Source organism: Amphiprion ocellaris, chromosome 17, assembly GCF_022539595.1.
Source record: "Amphiprion ocellaris isolate individual 3 ecotype Okinawa chromosome 17, ASM2253959v1, whole genome shotgun sequence".
NCBI classification, from domain to species: Eukaryota; Metazoa; Chordata; class Actinopteri; family Pomacentridae; genus Amphiprion; species Amphiprion ocellaris.
In genome coordinates, this window is record NC_072782.1 from 31,614,535 (window position 1) to 31,629,201 (window position 14,667).

Genomic DNA, 14,667 nt, shown 5'->3' on the forward strand with positions numbered 1-14,667 from the left:
GTATAGATCACCGCTATCACACTCTCAGTCTTTACCGTCCAGATCGTTTTCCGGAGTCTCAGCGGTGAACCACTCGCTGGCCGGACCTGTTCCGTTCACCGTCATGGCTGCCACCTGGAAACTGTACTGACTGCCCTTCTCTAGACCTGGAAACAGAGCGAGAGAGACAACATCATCGTACCTGACGTTCAGCTACCTTTCTTTATTCATATGCTAACTATACAGGTGCTGGGTACCTGGCTGCTAAAATATTATATTTCTGTAGTTACTATAAGCGGGTTCTGCAGGTCATACAGGCAGATTAGCTTATTTATATGGACATTTTCGGGATTTCACAATAAAGAAACTTGCTTGAAATCATTTAAATTACTGTTTAAAGTCATTATTTTGTAAACACTTGCCGCCTGAAGTAAACACCGGTCAGGACTTGCTAGCTAACATAACTCATATTCTATAGAGAAGTGCCAGCTAGCAGCAGTAATAACACAGAACTTATGAAGTTAGCTCAACAGATAATGCAGCATAAACACTTAGAGTCCTAAAACATAAATCAGCAAAACAAGAGTTCCAACTGTAACAACAAAGTGTTGATTCACTGATAGACTTGAATCTTGTTCATCTTGTCTTGGGATTAGACTTAAGACTTCCTTGGCTCAACTTGGAACTTGACCAGGGACAAGTTTTGAGGCTCGCTTGTATTGACCTGGGATTTGACGACTTGGAACTAGACTTGAGACATGCTTCTCTTGACTGAAACTTGGAACTTACTGGATGTCTTGGCTTTGGCTTGGGCCTTGACTTGCTGGTCTGACCCTAAAACTAGATTTCACTCGTCCTGACTTGGGACTTGCTGACTTCAGATTACACTTATCTTGATTTGGACCTTCTGGGTCTTGGACAAGGACTAAACTATTTGGTCTGAGCCTGGGACTACATATAATGGCTTTATCATGGGTCCAGACCCATTAGTTTGGGCCTGGGACTAGACCAGAGACTTGCTTGTCTTGACCTGTGACTAGATTTGTTGGTCCTGAAATGGAACTAGACTTGAGACTTGCTTCTATTAAATTGGAGGTTGTAGGTCCTGTCTTGGGATTAAAACTGCGGTTTACTCATCTAGACTTTCAGACTTGTTGCCCATTAACTAGACTAAAGACATCCCTGTCTTGCCTTGGCTGCTGTTGGTCTTGTCCTGGGACTAATGTCTTTGGTTATATCTTGGGACTAGGCTTCTTAATCTCACCTAGGAACTACACTTGTTGACTTGCTTATCTTGAATTGAGACTTGTTACCCTTGGACTAGATTTGAGACTTGCTTGTCTTTGGTTTTTCTTGACCCATGTCTAGATTTGTTGGTTTTGAAATGGAAATGAGACCTCGTGTCTTGACAGAGACTTGTATGTCTTGACTTGGAGCTTGTTGGCTCATCTTGAGACTAGATTTTTTGGTTTCAACCAGGAACTACACTTGCTGGGCATGACTTTGGTCTAGATTTGCTGGTACAGCAATGGGACTGGACTTGGAACATGCTTGTCTTGACTTAGGACTGGTTCTTTTTGACCTGTGAATAGATTGTTTGTTTTGAGACTAGACAACTTGGTTTCAATCCAGTAAAACATGTGTTGACTTTGGCGTTGGTAAAATAAAATGGAAATAGAACTTGAGACCTGCTTGTCTTGACTTGGAACTTGTTGATCTTGGCCTGGGACTGAACTCCTTGGTCTTGTCTTTTGAATCGACTTATCTATCTTGTCTCCGTCTGGGACTACATTTGCTGGTCCTGACTTTGGTCTAGATTTGTTGGTCTGGCAATGTCTTGACTTGGAGCTTGTTGATTCATCTTGAGACTAGACTTCTTGGCTTTAGCCAGGAACTACACTTGCTGGACGTGACTTTGGTCTAGATTTGTTGGTCCGGCAATGGGATTAGGCTTGGGACTTGCTTCTCTTGACTTAGGACTAGTTCTTCATGACCTACGGCTAGATTTGTTGGTCTTAAAATGGGACTATACCTGAGACTAAGTTATTCTAGTCCTGGGATTTAAGTAGCAACATACCAACAAAGCAGTAAAATGAAGATTTAACCCGCTGTTCTTGTCATCTACAGTGCAGCTGCATTAAATGTATTTTTCATAGTTTTGCTGTCAGACAGCAGGAAGCGGTGATTCGTCCTGACAGCAGGCTTTCAGTGGGCAGATCAGATTCCAAACACACAAACAGAAAAGCCAGCGCCCCGCCACTGGGGAATGAATTCTGCTGAGAGATAGCCATCAGTGGAAACTAATGAAAAGGAAGATCAGTTTCATTCAAATCCTGCAAACCTCAAATTGAAATAATAGCTGGTGGCAGTTTGGATGCAGGAACACACACATCTACAACACACACACATCTGCAGAGGTTTCATGCAAATGGAAGAAAAAAAACAACAGACCAATGTGTCACCTGCCCACATACAGACATCTGGAGGATTTTAATCTTCTCTTTGTCAATACTTGCACATTTACATAATTCAAACCTGTCAGCCTCGGTGAAAACATCCATTTGTGTTTTTCCTTAAAATCCCTTGAATTCAATTTCCTTAACAAAAATGAAGAATCCAGCTTGATTTTAAACATGTAAAAGTAAATTAACATCCTGATTTGAACAAATACGCCGCCTCACCTGTGAACAGGTACCAGAAGTTGTTGGGTTCGATGGCCTCTTGGTCTCCACGGCGACCCGTTTTCCTGTATTTGATCTTGTAAGCGGTGATGAGGCCGTTCTGAGCTCCACGTGGAGGCGGTTGCCAGGAAACCTTGATGCTCTGGAAGACAGAAACAGCAGAAGAAAAACTGCATTAGTCTGCAAAACAATCTGAGACTGAAGACGAGGGTCACAGAGCAATAGGAAGGGGACATTTTGTGTCTGTTTGTGGTTATTTTGTGTCTGTCATTTTGTGTCTGTTTCAGGCCATTTTAGGTCTGTTTGTGGTCATTTTGGGTCTGTTTCTGTTCATTTTATGTCTTTCTGAAATTGCTTCTCTTTGTGGTCATTTTCATCCATTTCTGGTCACTTTAAGTCTCTTAAGTCATTTCGTGTCTCATTGATATTGTTTGTGTGTGATTGTGGTCATTTTGCCTCTGTTTGTGTTAAAGTTATTGTAATTTTGGTTTACTTTATGGTAATTTTGTGTCTTTTTGTGGTCATTGGGCTGCTCTGAAGTTGTTGTCATTTTTTGGTCTTTTTGTCGTCAGTTTCTTGTCTCTTTGTCTCTGTGTATCTTGGTGGTCATTTTGAGTCATTTTGTGTTTTCTTTGCAACTATTCAGTTATTTTCCATCTCATTTTGGTCATTTTGCATCTCTTTATTTGTCTTGATTGTTTTTGTAGCTGTGTTCTGTCTCATTACTGCAGATTTGTGTTTAAATTACGTCCCTTTGTGGTACTTTTGGGCTTATTTCTAGTCGATATGCAGCATTTAGGAGCTCTTTAGTGGTTTGGAATTACAAACAGTTTATGATTTTTGAAATTAATTTGAAACTGCACTCAGAAAGTTATGCAATGACACCTGAGAGGAAAACCAGAACCATCTGTTGTCAGAGTCAAAGACATAGTGTGAATTCTGCATCATTTCTGAGTATTTCTGTGTTGGTTTTTTTACAGCTGAGAAGCTCGCGAGGCTTCTGTTGTGTTCCTGCTGCAGCTCTTTGTGCGTCTGAACGAGTGTGTGCCCGTACGTGCGCGCGCCTGGCTGTGTGTTGCATGAATTTTAATTGCGTTATTTGCATGTTAACAGCCCACCTCTGACACACACAGCAGATGTTTGCAGAGTCTCCAGTGTGTCCTGATGCTCTAACGCTGCATGTCAGGTGGCTCGGCGTTAATGAATGAAGATTAATGAATCAGAAAAGTGAGGAAAGTCTTCATCGTCTCATCAGTTAACCTCCTCACAACTTCTCCTGCTGGGTTTTTTGGGGGCTTTACTACATTTTTTACTGTAAATATAAACTACAGTCAGATCGCAGGTCTGTGTTTGATAAATGGGCTGTAGTCAGACTGATGTTCTCTGGCCAGAAAAAAAGTTTTTTTAATGACCATCCAACCAAAAGAGAAAGTTTTAATGTAGTTTAATGTGCGATGTGAGGACTGAAAACACCAGAGCATGTTAAAATCTAGTTTTAGATATTAAAATTAGTGCATTTATGAGGCCTCAAGGATGCACATAAACATATTTTGGTGAGAAAATAATGTAAATGTGCAACGTTGTTTCACAAAAATGATGTTTTTAACCAGTTAAACCGCATTTTTATTTATGTTTTGAAAGATTTGAAGAAGAAACTTAATAAGAAAACACGTAAATTTATACTTTTTTCTGTGATTTTATTAGATATTTTCTGTAATTTAACAAAGTCTGTAAAATAAGAGTTAAATGAGTTATTTAAAAATGTTCAATATTTTTTCTTGAAAACAACAGCAAATATCTGTAAAATGATAATATTTATTTCTTGATTGAAAAACAGTACATAAATAAAAAGTGAAATAAATTTAAAAAATAGAATAAATTATTTTTTCTGAATATACACATTTTTTATGTGTCAACATGTAAATTTATACCCTTTTATTTCTTTGTGATTTTACTGGATATTATCTATAATTTAACAAGAATGTGAAAATCATATTTTTTCTCTCAATTATCAGCACATATCTGTAAAATAAAACGTTTTTTTGCTGAATTGATTGTCATTTTATGGTCACATGTAAAACATTTTATTGAGTTAAACATAAACATAAACATAAGCATATAAAGCAATTCTGAGGAAAATCAATACATTGTTTCTCAAATATTGCTTTTTAATGTAGACTTATTCATATTTTTTATGGTAAACCTTTAAATTTGTTTGATTTGTTTTTTTCTCAGATTCTAATAGATATTATCTGTAAATTAACAAAACTGAAAAAATCGGTAAAATAAATAACAGTTTAGAGGTGATTTAAAAATTTTCACTGCTAACTACTGTTTATGCAAGTTTTCAGTCCTTTTGTCTTTCAAATAACAGCAAATATCTGTAAAATAACAATATATTTAACTGCATTTAGTGTAGTTTGCAGTCAAACATTGAAAAAGCATAAATGGCTATTTATAAATCTACAGATTTTTTTTATGATATCATGTAAATTAATACCCTTTTCTGCAATTTTACGAGATCATCTGTAATCATGATTTTTATTTCAAATATCTGTTAAAAAACAATATTTTTAACTGATTTAAATAAAATAAATAAACAGTAAAATAAGAAAATAAGCCTAAATTACTCTCAATAAATATACAGATTTGATGTGTCATCATGTAAATTAATACCTTTTTTCCCCTAATTTTATTAGATTTTATCTGTAATTTAACAAAACTGTGAAAATAATATTTTTTTAAAATAACTGCAAATATCTGCTTAATAAAAATATTATTTTACTGATTTAAATACAGTAAATAAATGAATGCAATAAATGAATGACTAAACAATAAAATAAGAAAAAAGTAGAATTACTATTTATAAATATACAGATTTTTAATGTCAATGTAAATTAATACATTTTTTTCTAGATATTACTTTCTGTAATTTCACAAAACAGAAATAATAACAGCAAACATCTGTAAAAGAACAATACATTTTTGCGGATTTAAATACAGTAAATAAACAGTAAAATAAGAAAAATAGCATAATTACCATTTATGAATATACAGATTTTTTTATGTGTCAATATGTAAATTAATACATTTGTTTCTGTGATTTTACTCGATACTATCTGTAATCATCACAAAATAATCAATTTTTTCAGGTTTAAACAGTTAAAACTGGTGTAGCAGTGAGAAGAAGATTAATTGAGATCTTTTAAATTAATTAATCCTAATAAACTAACAGTGGAAAGCTGTAGCCACTTCTTTTTTTAAAAACATGAACTGTGTTGGGATTTAATCCAGGTAACTCTCTGACTCGTGTCGTTTCTTCACATCATCGACTCTCTGGAAGTCGTCCGGCCAACCAGCGCTTTGAACATTCAGCTGGCGTTTCTGTGACGACGGCCGCCAAGGAATTCATTAACATTTAGCTGCACCTGTTCCCTCTGCTGCTGCTCGTCCTGCTAATTGATTACAGCAGAACTGATTATGGGATGGCGGTCGGCGGCGGGGAGGGGTGGGGTGGAGGACAAATTGAATAGACGCGCGAGTCAGCCAAATTCCTCCACTGACTCATTAGCTGATTGGCCGCGTCGACGGGACGATGTTATGGATGCGAGGTCTCCATGGAAACGACGCAGGAGTCGAATTCGGTGTCGCGACAACTCCCACGGAGACAACAGAAGCCATCCGTGAAGGAGGACGACGCCAGAGAGGGTCTACAGGGAGAAACCTGCTGCAGCAACATGATGGTAGCGCTAATGGTAGCGCTAATGTCTGGTTTGTTCCATTAAAACCAGCAGGGATCTTCTGCAAAACCTTCTCTGATTGGCTGGAAGCTGTTTCATCATAAACTACACGTTTAAAATAGGTTCTGCCAAATTTTAGCTTCATCTGACAAATCATTTCTCAGATAAAATGGTTAAAAATCACCAATTTCAGCAGTTTTTAAAAAAAAAATCTGAGTCTGTTTGAACAACAATATCTGAGGAAGCATTAAAGATAAAAACCTGAAATTTTCTCTCTTATTTCTCATCATGTCATTGATTCAGAATCTGGAATATTGGACGAGTAGATCAAATAATCTCTGATTATGGGGGAGTTGAAGTTGAAGCCAGAAATATGTAGGGAGGAGGTTGGGGTGGATGGACGGGTCAATAAAACATTGAACTTTAACCATCTATAATGTTGAACAAGTGGCTCAAATATGGAATAACTAATGGAAAAGTTCCATCTTTGAGCTCATTAACAACAAAACTGATCCAGAAGTGAACTAGTGATATTTTCTGAAGCATATGTAGCTGCAGGTCACAACAATACAAAACTAAACATACATAGTACTTAAATTAAGTTGGACCCAACCTGTAAAAATAAGATGAATTAAGTTTAATAGATTATGCACTTTATAAATATTTCTATGTGATTAAAAGCTGTTTTTCATCAATAAATCACCTTAATTTATAGCATATTTTTAATACTCTAAATTAGTTGGCTCAGTCTAATTAAATTAAGCTTTGTCAAACCTGGGTTGAATTAACCCAAATCAATTGTGTTGACTTAGCACAAGTACTTTAAGTTGGACCAACAAGATTGCTTGATGCTGAAGGAAATCTACTTTATAACGTGAAAATATTTCAATACTCAAATGCATTCATAGTGTAATTTTTAAAAATGGAAAACTAGTTGACTGAACCAGATTAAATTAAGTTGGATTAAGTGATCATTTGGATTAGTTAAACCAATACAGCTGAATTAGTTGGATCCAACCAGTGGAAATAAGTTGAATTAACTCCAATAAATTATGTTGAATCAACACAAGTACCTTCAGTTGGCCCCAACAAAATTGCTTAAGGCTGAAGAAAATCTATATTATGATGTGAAAACATTTCAAATGGAATTTTTAATACTATAAAATTAGTTGGTTCAATCTGAAATAAATTAAGTTGACTGAACGCCAATAAATAATGTTGACAACACAAGCAAAATAAGCTATTCCATGGAGATAGTTATTTGAGTTTCTTTTTCTAATGTAAATTTTTTTTAAAAGAAAAAACATCTTTACAACGAGAAGCTATCATTTGGATTAACTTAATTAAATCAATATTCTTAAATTAATTGGAACCAACCTGTGAAAATAAGTTGAATTATCTCTAATAAATGATGTTGAATCAACACAAGTACATTAGGTTGGATTGTTTAACACTGACAGAAAGCTTTTAACATTAATACTAGTAATAATAATATTCCTTCTGATGCTAATGCTACTGTTATGTCCGTTTGCCTCTAAATTAAACGATATCTTTCTCAAATGTCAGATCTGCTGAATCACAGCGTTCATCTGCTCATTACGTTACTGAGTTTCATCTCTTTCTGAACTAGACGAGCTCCGTGGAACAATTAATCCACCGTCAGGGTTTCCGTGTGATTCGGAGGTGAAGTAGCCCGAGGCTGTACTGAACCCTGAATCATTTCTCAGTGTTTTTTTTTCTTTCAGTCTGAGCGGAATAGAAAATAGAAATCCCGTCCTGCAGCTGCTTTGTATTCAGAAGCAAACCGACGGCCTGTAGCGGCCGTAGCCACCACCTCGTTCTCCGCCTTCAAACGGCCCGAGAACCTCCATCTCTTTTAATTTTCCCTCAGAGGACGCGAAGAGAAGGATCTCCAGAAAGGTGATGGAGATGAGGCTGATAATAATCCAGCATAATGACAGTAATGATCACAGGAAACAGACATGTATAACAGAAAGTCAATGAGGACAAACAAGTACATTTAATACAGCAGTACTATCAATATTACCACCAGAAAACACTGCTAATGCTAATACTGCTACTGCAAAGGAAGCTCTATGAATGGAACTATTGCAATCAGGCAACAGAAATCAACTATTACTGAAAGTAAAACCTTTCTTAAACCAACAAACCAAGCTTAAACTGTTCATTTAATGAAACTCTGTGAGTCCTTAGAGATGACTCTGGTGACAAACTTCATTTTTTTTGATGTTCTGTTGTTTTAGAAAGCAAAATAACGAAATCCATACAATCTACTACTTTATTAGTTTGCAGAAACTTTGTTCAAATACTACATTTTTTAGGTAAGTGGTGACAGTGAGCAGCCAATGATTTGTTCCTGTCTTCGAAGATATTATAAACGATAAAAATGTATGTCTATTTCAGTAAAAAAAAGTTGAACTACCTGAAAGTAAACAAAGACAGACAATTGCCATTTTTCCCCCCGTTTTTCTCTGCTGATTTCACACAGTCCAACATATCACCATAGTGCAGTGGAGAATAGTCTGACTACACCTCATTATCATTCTGCTATGGAAGGAAAAACACTTGTAAATCAGTCACAATCATCTTGGGCGTCATTCAGCCCAGGATGCAGGGCTGATGCCCCAAATCTTTTTCAAAATGTACCTTTTTTGCATTATTTAAACGGATTTTTGAAATATATAGCTAGCAGAAGCATGTAAAAATTGAAAGTAAGCATGGTTCTAAATTGCGATTCTTTTCCCATTTACTTCGACTGATCTCAACAGTGCAGAGTAGAATGGTCTAACAGCACCTTATTATCATTCTGATACGGTAGAAAACACTCTGGATTGTTGTAGTTCTTTAAACCAATTGCAATCCTTTTAGATGATGCTCAGCCTAGGATGCAGGGATGGTGCACCAAACTTTTCTTCAAGACTTGCCATTTTTCGATAATGCTCAGATGATTGTTGGTTCCCTTAGTTTTGTAAATATGTAGATAGCAGAAGCATGTGAAAAATTTCAGTAAGCAAAGACAGACATTTGTCTCGTCTGATAGCACATCTCCAAAGATATCACTACAGCACAACATAGAACGGTCTGACTGCACTTCATTATCATTCTGCGTGTTTGAAACTTTTTAAACCAATCATCTTGGTGCTCAGCCCAGGATGCAACGATGGTGCCCCAAATCTTCTTCAAAACTTCCTATTTTGGGTAAATGCTCAGATAGTTGTTGTTCCTTTTACAGAAATGGGTTTTGTAAAGATATAAATATCAGAAACGTGTAAAAAAAATGAAAGTAAACAAGGACCGGAAACTGCCATTTTTTCCCATTTGTCTCATCAGCTGATATGTAGACAAATGGAACGCCACATTGCAGTGTAGAATGGCCTGACAGCACCTCATTATCATTCTGCTATGGAAGGAAAAACATTCTGGCCTGTTTGTAGCTTTTTAAACCAATTGCAATCATGCTGGGTGGTGCTCAGCCCGCGATGCAGGGATGATGCCCCAAACTTTTCGTCAAAACTTGCCATTTTGGGTTAATACTCAGATGATTGTTGTTTCCCTTAGTTTTGTAAATATGTAACTAGCAGAAGCATGTGAAAAATGAATGTAAACAAGGACAGGAAACTGCCATTTCTTACATTCCATATTACGTAGCCGAGCGTATCTCCACACTGCAGTGTAGAATGGTCATCTTTCCAATCACTTCATAGTTCAAATTACACTTTATTTTTCAAAATAAAAGCCTGTTCCCACTTTAAAACACATTTGAGAATGTAGTTTAGTTGTTTAGGGCTGTAATTGAGTCAGACTACTTATTGGTTAACCTCAAAGATGCTGCAGAATGCAACTGTTTAGTTTGTTGTTGTGATTTTATCTAATCTGAAACATTAAAGGATTCCTGCCCTGGAACAACACCACAAATTAACTGGAGACTTTCTGCTCCTGTTCTGAATTCCAAAGGAGGCATTTAGAAGCTCCCGTGCTGCCGATGCCTGAAACGCAGCGACGCGAGCGCATTTAATTTACAAGTACAGTCGGTGTTATTGTATTTTCCAGCTGTACTCCGACTCGAGACTGCCGAGCCAGTTTGTGCGATCGATGGGTGAGAAAAAGCTTCGAGGAGAAACAAAAACTTTTAACTGAAAGTGGAATTAATTCAGCAGGTTTCTCCTTTTTTTCCTGCAGTGTGAGCGCTGCATACAGAACACCTCATCTACACTGTGACCTACACACACACACACACACACACACACACACACACACACACACACACACACACACACACACACACACACACACACACACACACACACACACACACACACACACACACACACACACACACAGAGTCAATGTGATTGCAGCTTTCACCCAGAGGACATGAACAAACAATCACAGATTGAATTCAGAGAGTGTTTACCCACCTGGTCTTTTGTGTGAGTGTGTGAGTGAGTGTGTGAGTGTGTGTGTGTGTGTGCGTGTGTGCGTGTGTGCGTGCGTGCGTGCGTGCGTTTTAATGCCCTCGGGGTAAAAGAAGCAATCACATGGAGGGCAGAATGTCTCTATTTGCTCTGCAACACAACAACATGCAACAGCACACACAGTATTCATTGTGTGTTTGTTGGGGAAAAACCAAACGGTTGTTCAGGTTTGGAGCGAATTACGTGAAAAATACACACCGAGGAGTGTCTGAGCCGTCGGTTCTTTGTCTACGTGGAATATTTTACAGAATATTTGCATTCCAGATTTCACTGATGAGTTTCAAAAGGACAGAATGTGATCTGATTATAAGCTGTACTAAAAAGGAAGTAGGGTGTTTTATTGTGAAAGTCTGTATTATTTTTCTTGCCTCAGTAAAGGTCACATCTGTCAGAACTTTCTTTAAATATCTCCTCTCTGCTGCTTTGTGTTTTTATCACAACGTCAAAAACAATATTCTATTAAACTACTGTATTAAAATTAAAATAAAACCCCAGAGGATATTCTGTCCTGACAGGAATTAACTTTGGACAGAAAATGGAACAGTTTTAATTAACTGAATCTACTCAGTTAAGAAAAAAAGTGTAGAAAAAACAGGTCTATTTTGTGTCTCGATGTAAAGTAGATCTTTCATGGCTGAAGGACGAACCACTGAGTTCATGTTTAGAGTTTAAAAGTTATTTCAGCTTCGAGTCCGAAACCAAAACTGTTCTGAGAAGAGAGTCCCTCAAATGTTGAACTGGACGAGAAGAAAGAAGGAAATTAAGATCTACGTTAACTATAAAATATACAAGAATGTGCAAAAGTTATAGCACATGTTAGACGATTAGAATCTTAAAACCTTCAGATAATCATCTGTTCTGATAAATCATCTTCTTATTGACCTGTTTTGAGAGGAAAAAGTCGCTAAAAAGTCAAATGACTCGATCCAGACAGAGAAAAATGGTAGAAAAGCAGTTAGCTAGTTTGATCCTTAACAAATTTATGGAGCAAAAAATGGACAAATAAGAATAAAATACCAGTTGATCGCATAGATCGAAAGTCAGACTTTTTTTTACTAAAAACTCCAAAGTAATGTGAATAAAACTTCATTTCAAACAGATGCGCACTAAAAATTAAACTTAAAAAAAGCAAGTTTTGAGCATAACAGCAGTATTTCCTCAGTTTTTATTTAGCCGTGACGATCAGATACACAGAAAATTACCTGATAGATTAGTATAAACAAACCTGTGTCTCAAAACTGCTTTCTTCCCAACAGCCAGCAGGAGGTGACACCTCTAGTTACAAAAAGACGTCCGATTGTGTAGAAATCTGAGTGAAAATGATTGACTTCTTACTTGATTTGTTACCACAATACACATTTTCTGAATTCGTTTATGGTCTCAGATGCTAGTTTTAAGACTTTCTGAATACGATGTGATGTTTATTTTGTAATTTATGCTACAATTTGGAGTAAAATGGACGATAACGGTTCAAAAAAGTGTCTCATATATGCACTTGATGGCTACATATATGCTATCGAGCTAAATGCTACATAGCTAAAGTGGCAAAAGACCTCAATATAGAAAACAGTTCATATGTGTAGCTTGCATAGTTCAGAGTTTTTTGTGTTTTTTGCTTTCAATCAAACATGACAGGTCTTTTAAGATGAAAAATTTTGTGTTTGGCAACCATAACGTTATCTTCATTAGTGTCAAGATTACTGGAATTACCTAAATCCAACAAAGAGCAGCATAAAACTGCTAACGTTAGCTTCTAGCACCATATGTATAGGCTTTTAGGTCATTTATTTATCTGTCTATACCGACTAGATCTGGGTTACCGTTTTCATTCCTCTACATTTTTGCTGTGTTTGAATGACAATAAACTGAACTGAACCTCGTTTTTTGACTTTAAACTGTAGCTAGTCTGACAACGAAGGTTTGTAATTCCCACAAAATTGCGCATCTACACAATTAAAGTGTATTCTCAAATATATCTAGACCTGGTGGGAAAGACTGGTTTGAATTAAGACAGCAAAATGACGTGGTTTAGAAGCTTTGGTTATGTTTTTCCATCAAATTTATTCGATTAGGTCGAGGAAAAATATTCTGGTTTGGATGGGAGACCAACTGGAAGCTTCAGAACAGCAGTAAACAAATCGATATTCCATATTCAGTTTACATTTATAGAATCGGCAAAAGTAGACATCAGAGTCAGCGGTTAAACTCTGAATTCATCCAACACCCAACAACTGCTAAACAGACTGTATGTACAGCAGCTGATATGTGAAGAACAGATTCCTGCATTTAAGTGAGATTCGTGACAAATTGACATGAAATCGAAGTTTCTGTTTAGATCATAAAGCGACTTGAAGTTTCTAACATTGTGTGGGCTCATTTAACGGTCAATTTAAGTTCTCTTTTGTATCCAACTGTTATCTAAAGAGATGATTATTTCACACAAATAAAGATCAGTGCAGCAGGAGAAGGCGAAAAAAAAGCCCTTTAAGATAAATTATTCCTCTGGAGCTAAATGTAAGACGTAGAAAAATTGGTCAGAATCTGCTATTGATGCTATATTTAGCTCAGTTCTGTCTGGGGAAAAAAGAAGAGCTCTTATTTTGAATCTTGCTTCTCTCTGGGGAGCCATAAAGGGATATGTTCTGCAACACGATGAAATGAAATGACCCCCACAGAGTCCAGATCGTGGAGTCAGAGAGAAACCAGGTTACAACATGTAAACTACAGGAATAGTCCATTCTATCCCCTGATCTGATCGCAAAAAAACCTTCTGAAACTGATTGTAGCTAAAATATGCAGCAAAAAAATACTATGTGGACATTCGCTAACTTAAAAACAGCCTGCTAGCATCGCCTTTAGCAGCTAACGGCTAATGATAGGAGTTCAATACAAAAGTCCTATTGGTAAATTTCCATTTTTTAGGCAGTTCCTGGAGAGAGCATTGGTTTTACTGCATGCACTTTACTCTTACTGCCACTAATGTTGGCTTCTACCAGTAAATGTTACGTTTTTCCATCTACAGTGAGGTGCTGCTTTGCCTTAGCCACCCGAATTGCCACAAAATTATGTTTTTATGCAACTAAACTGCATTTTCAGTTAAACCAGCCAACCAATCATATATCAGATGGACTGGTCACCACAGTAAGGAGGTTGGAGCGAGTCATAGGTATCTTGGTGGCCGTCTTCACTAATCTTTTCCCCAAAAACCCACAAAATGTACTAAAATAGATGTATTTAACCCAAACCTTGACATTTCCCCAAACTTTAACCAAGTAATGTTGGCGTTGAACGTTACCCAGTCTTCTAATATGTAAAAGTGTTGAACAAAGGGATATATTTTCCTAAACTGAAGAAGACAAAGAGAGAAAACCAGTAATGAATGACATCAGAAAACCAAAATTCTGAGACTGATTAAGCCTCCTTAATTGGACATTTTTCAATCTGTCCACTTTTTTCCACCACATACATGTCAGAAATGATGTTTATTTAAAAACAACACCATGTTCTGAAGTTCAGTTGTATAGAAATGTCATGTTGGTCGACTCAGCTGTGTCTACCAGGATCCATTCACCCCTCCTGTATACTTATTTCTATGTTTATACTAACGTAGACTTCTTACTACTTGTTTTACTGTAAAGACTGGCAATTTTTGCACCGTATTTCTTCAACCAGCACCATTTAATTAATTGTGCACTCTTTTGCACATTACTTTCCTTATTGTGTCTTAAATGTAACGTGTGAGCTACTGGATGTCTTGAATTTCCCCAGTAA

At 36.7% G+C, this 14,667-nt stretch overlaps 1 protein-coding gene across 4 annotated transcripts in view; it reads right to left on the reverse strand.

The window, feature by feature from the left end:
• Nucleotides 1-14,667, reverse strand: part of dcc (DCC netrin 1 receptor) — a 305,906-nt gene that overhangs the window by 94,530 nt on the left and 196,709 nt on the right. For all 4 annotated transcript variants that reach the window (XM_055004135.1, XM_055004134.1, XM_055004133.1 and 1 more), the window contains exons 13-14: nucleotides 2,661-2,802; nucleotides 36-146 (exon numbers count right to left, since the gene is read on the reverse strand). In XM_055004135.1, coding sequence (XP_054860110.1) covers nucleotides 36-146; nucleotides 2,661-2,802 — 253 coding nt within the window. The remainder of the gene's footprint in view (nucleotides 1-35; nucleotides 147-2,660; nucleotides 2,803-14,667) is intronic.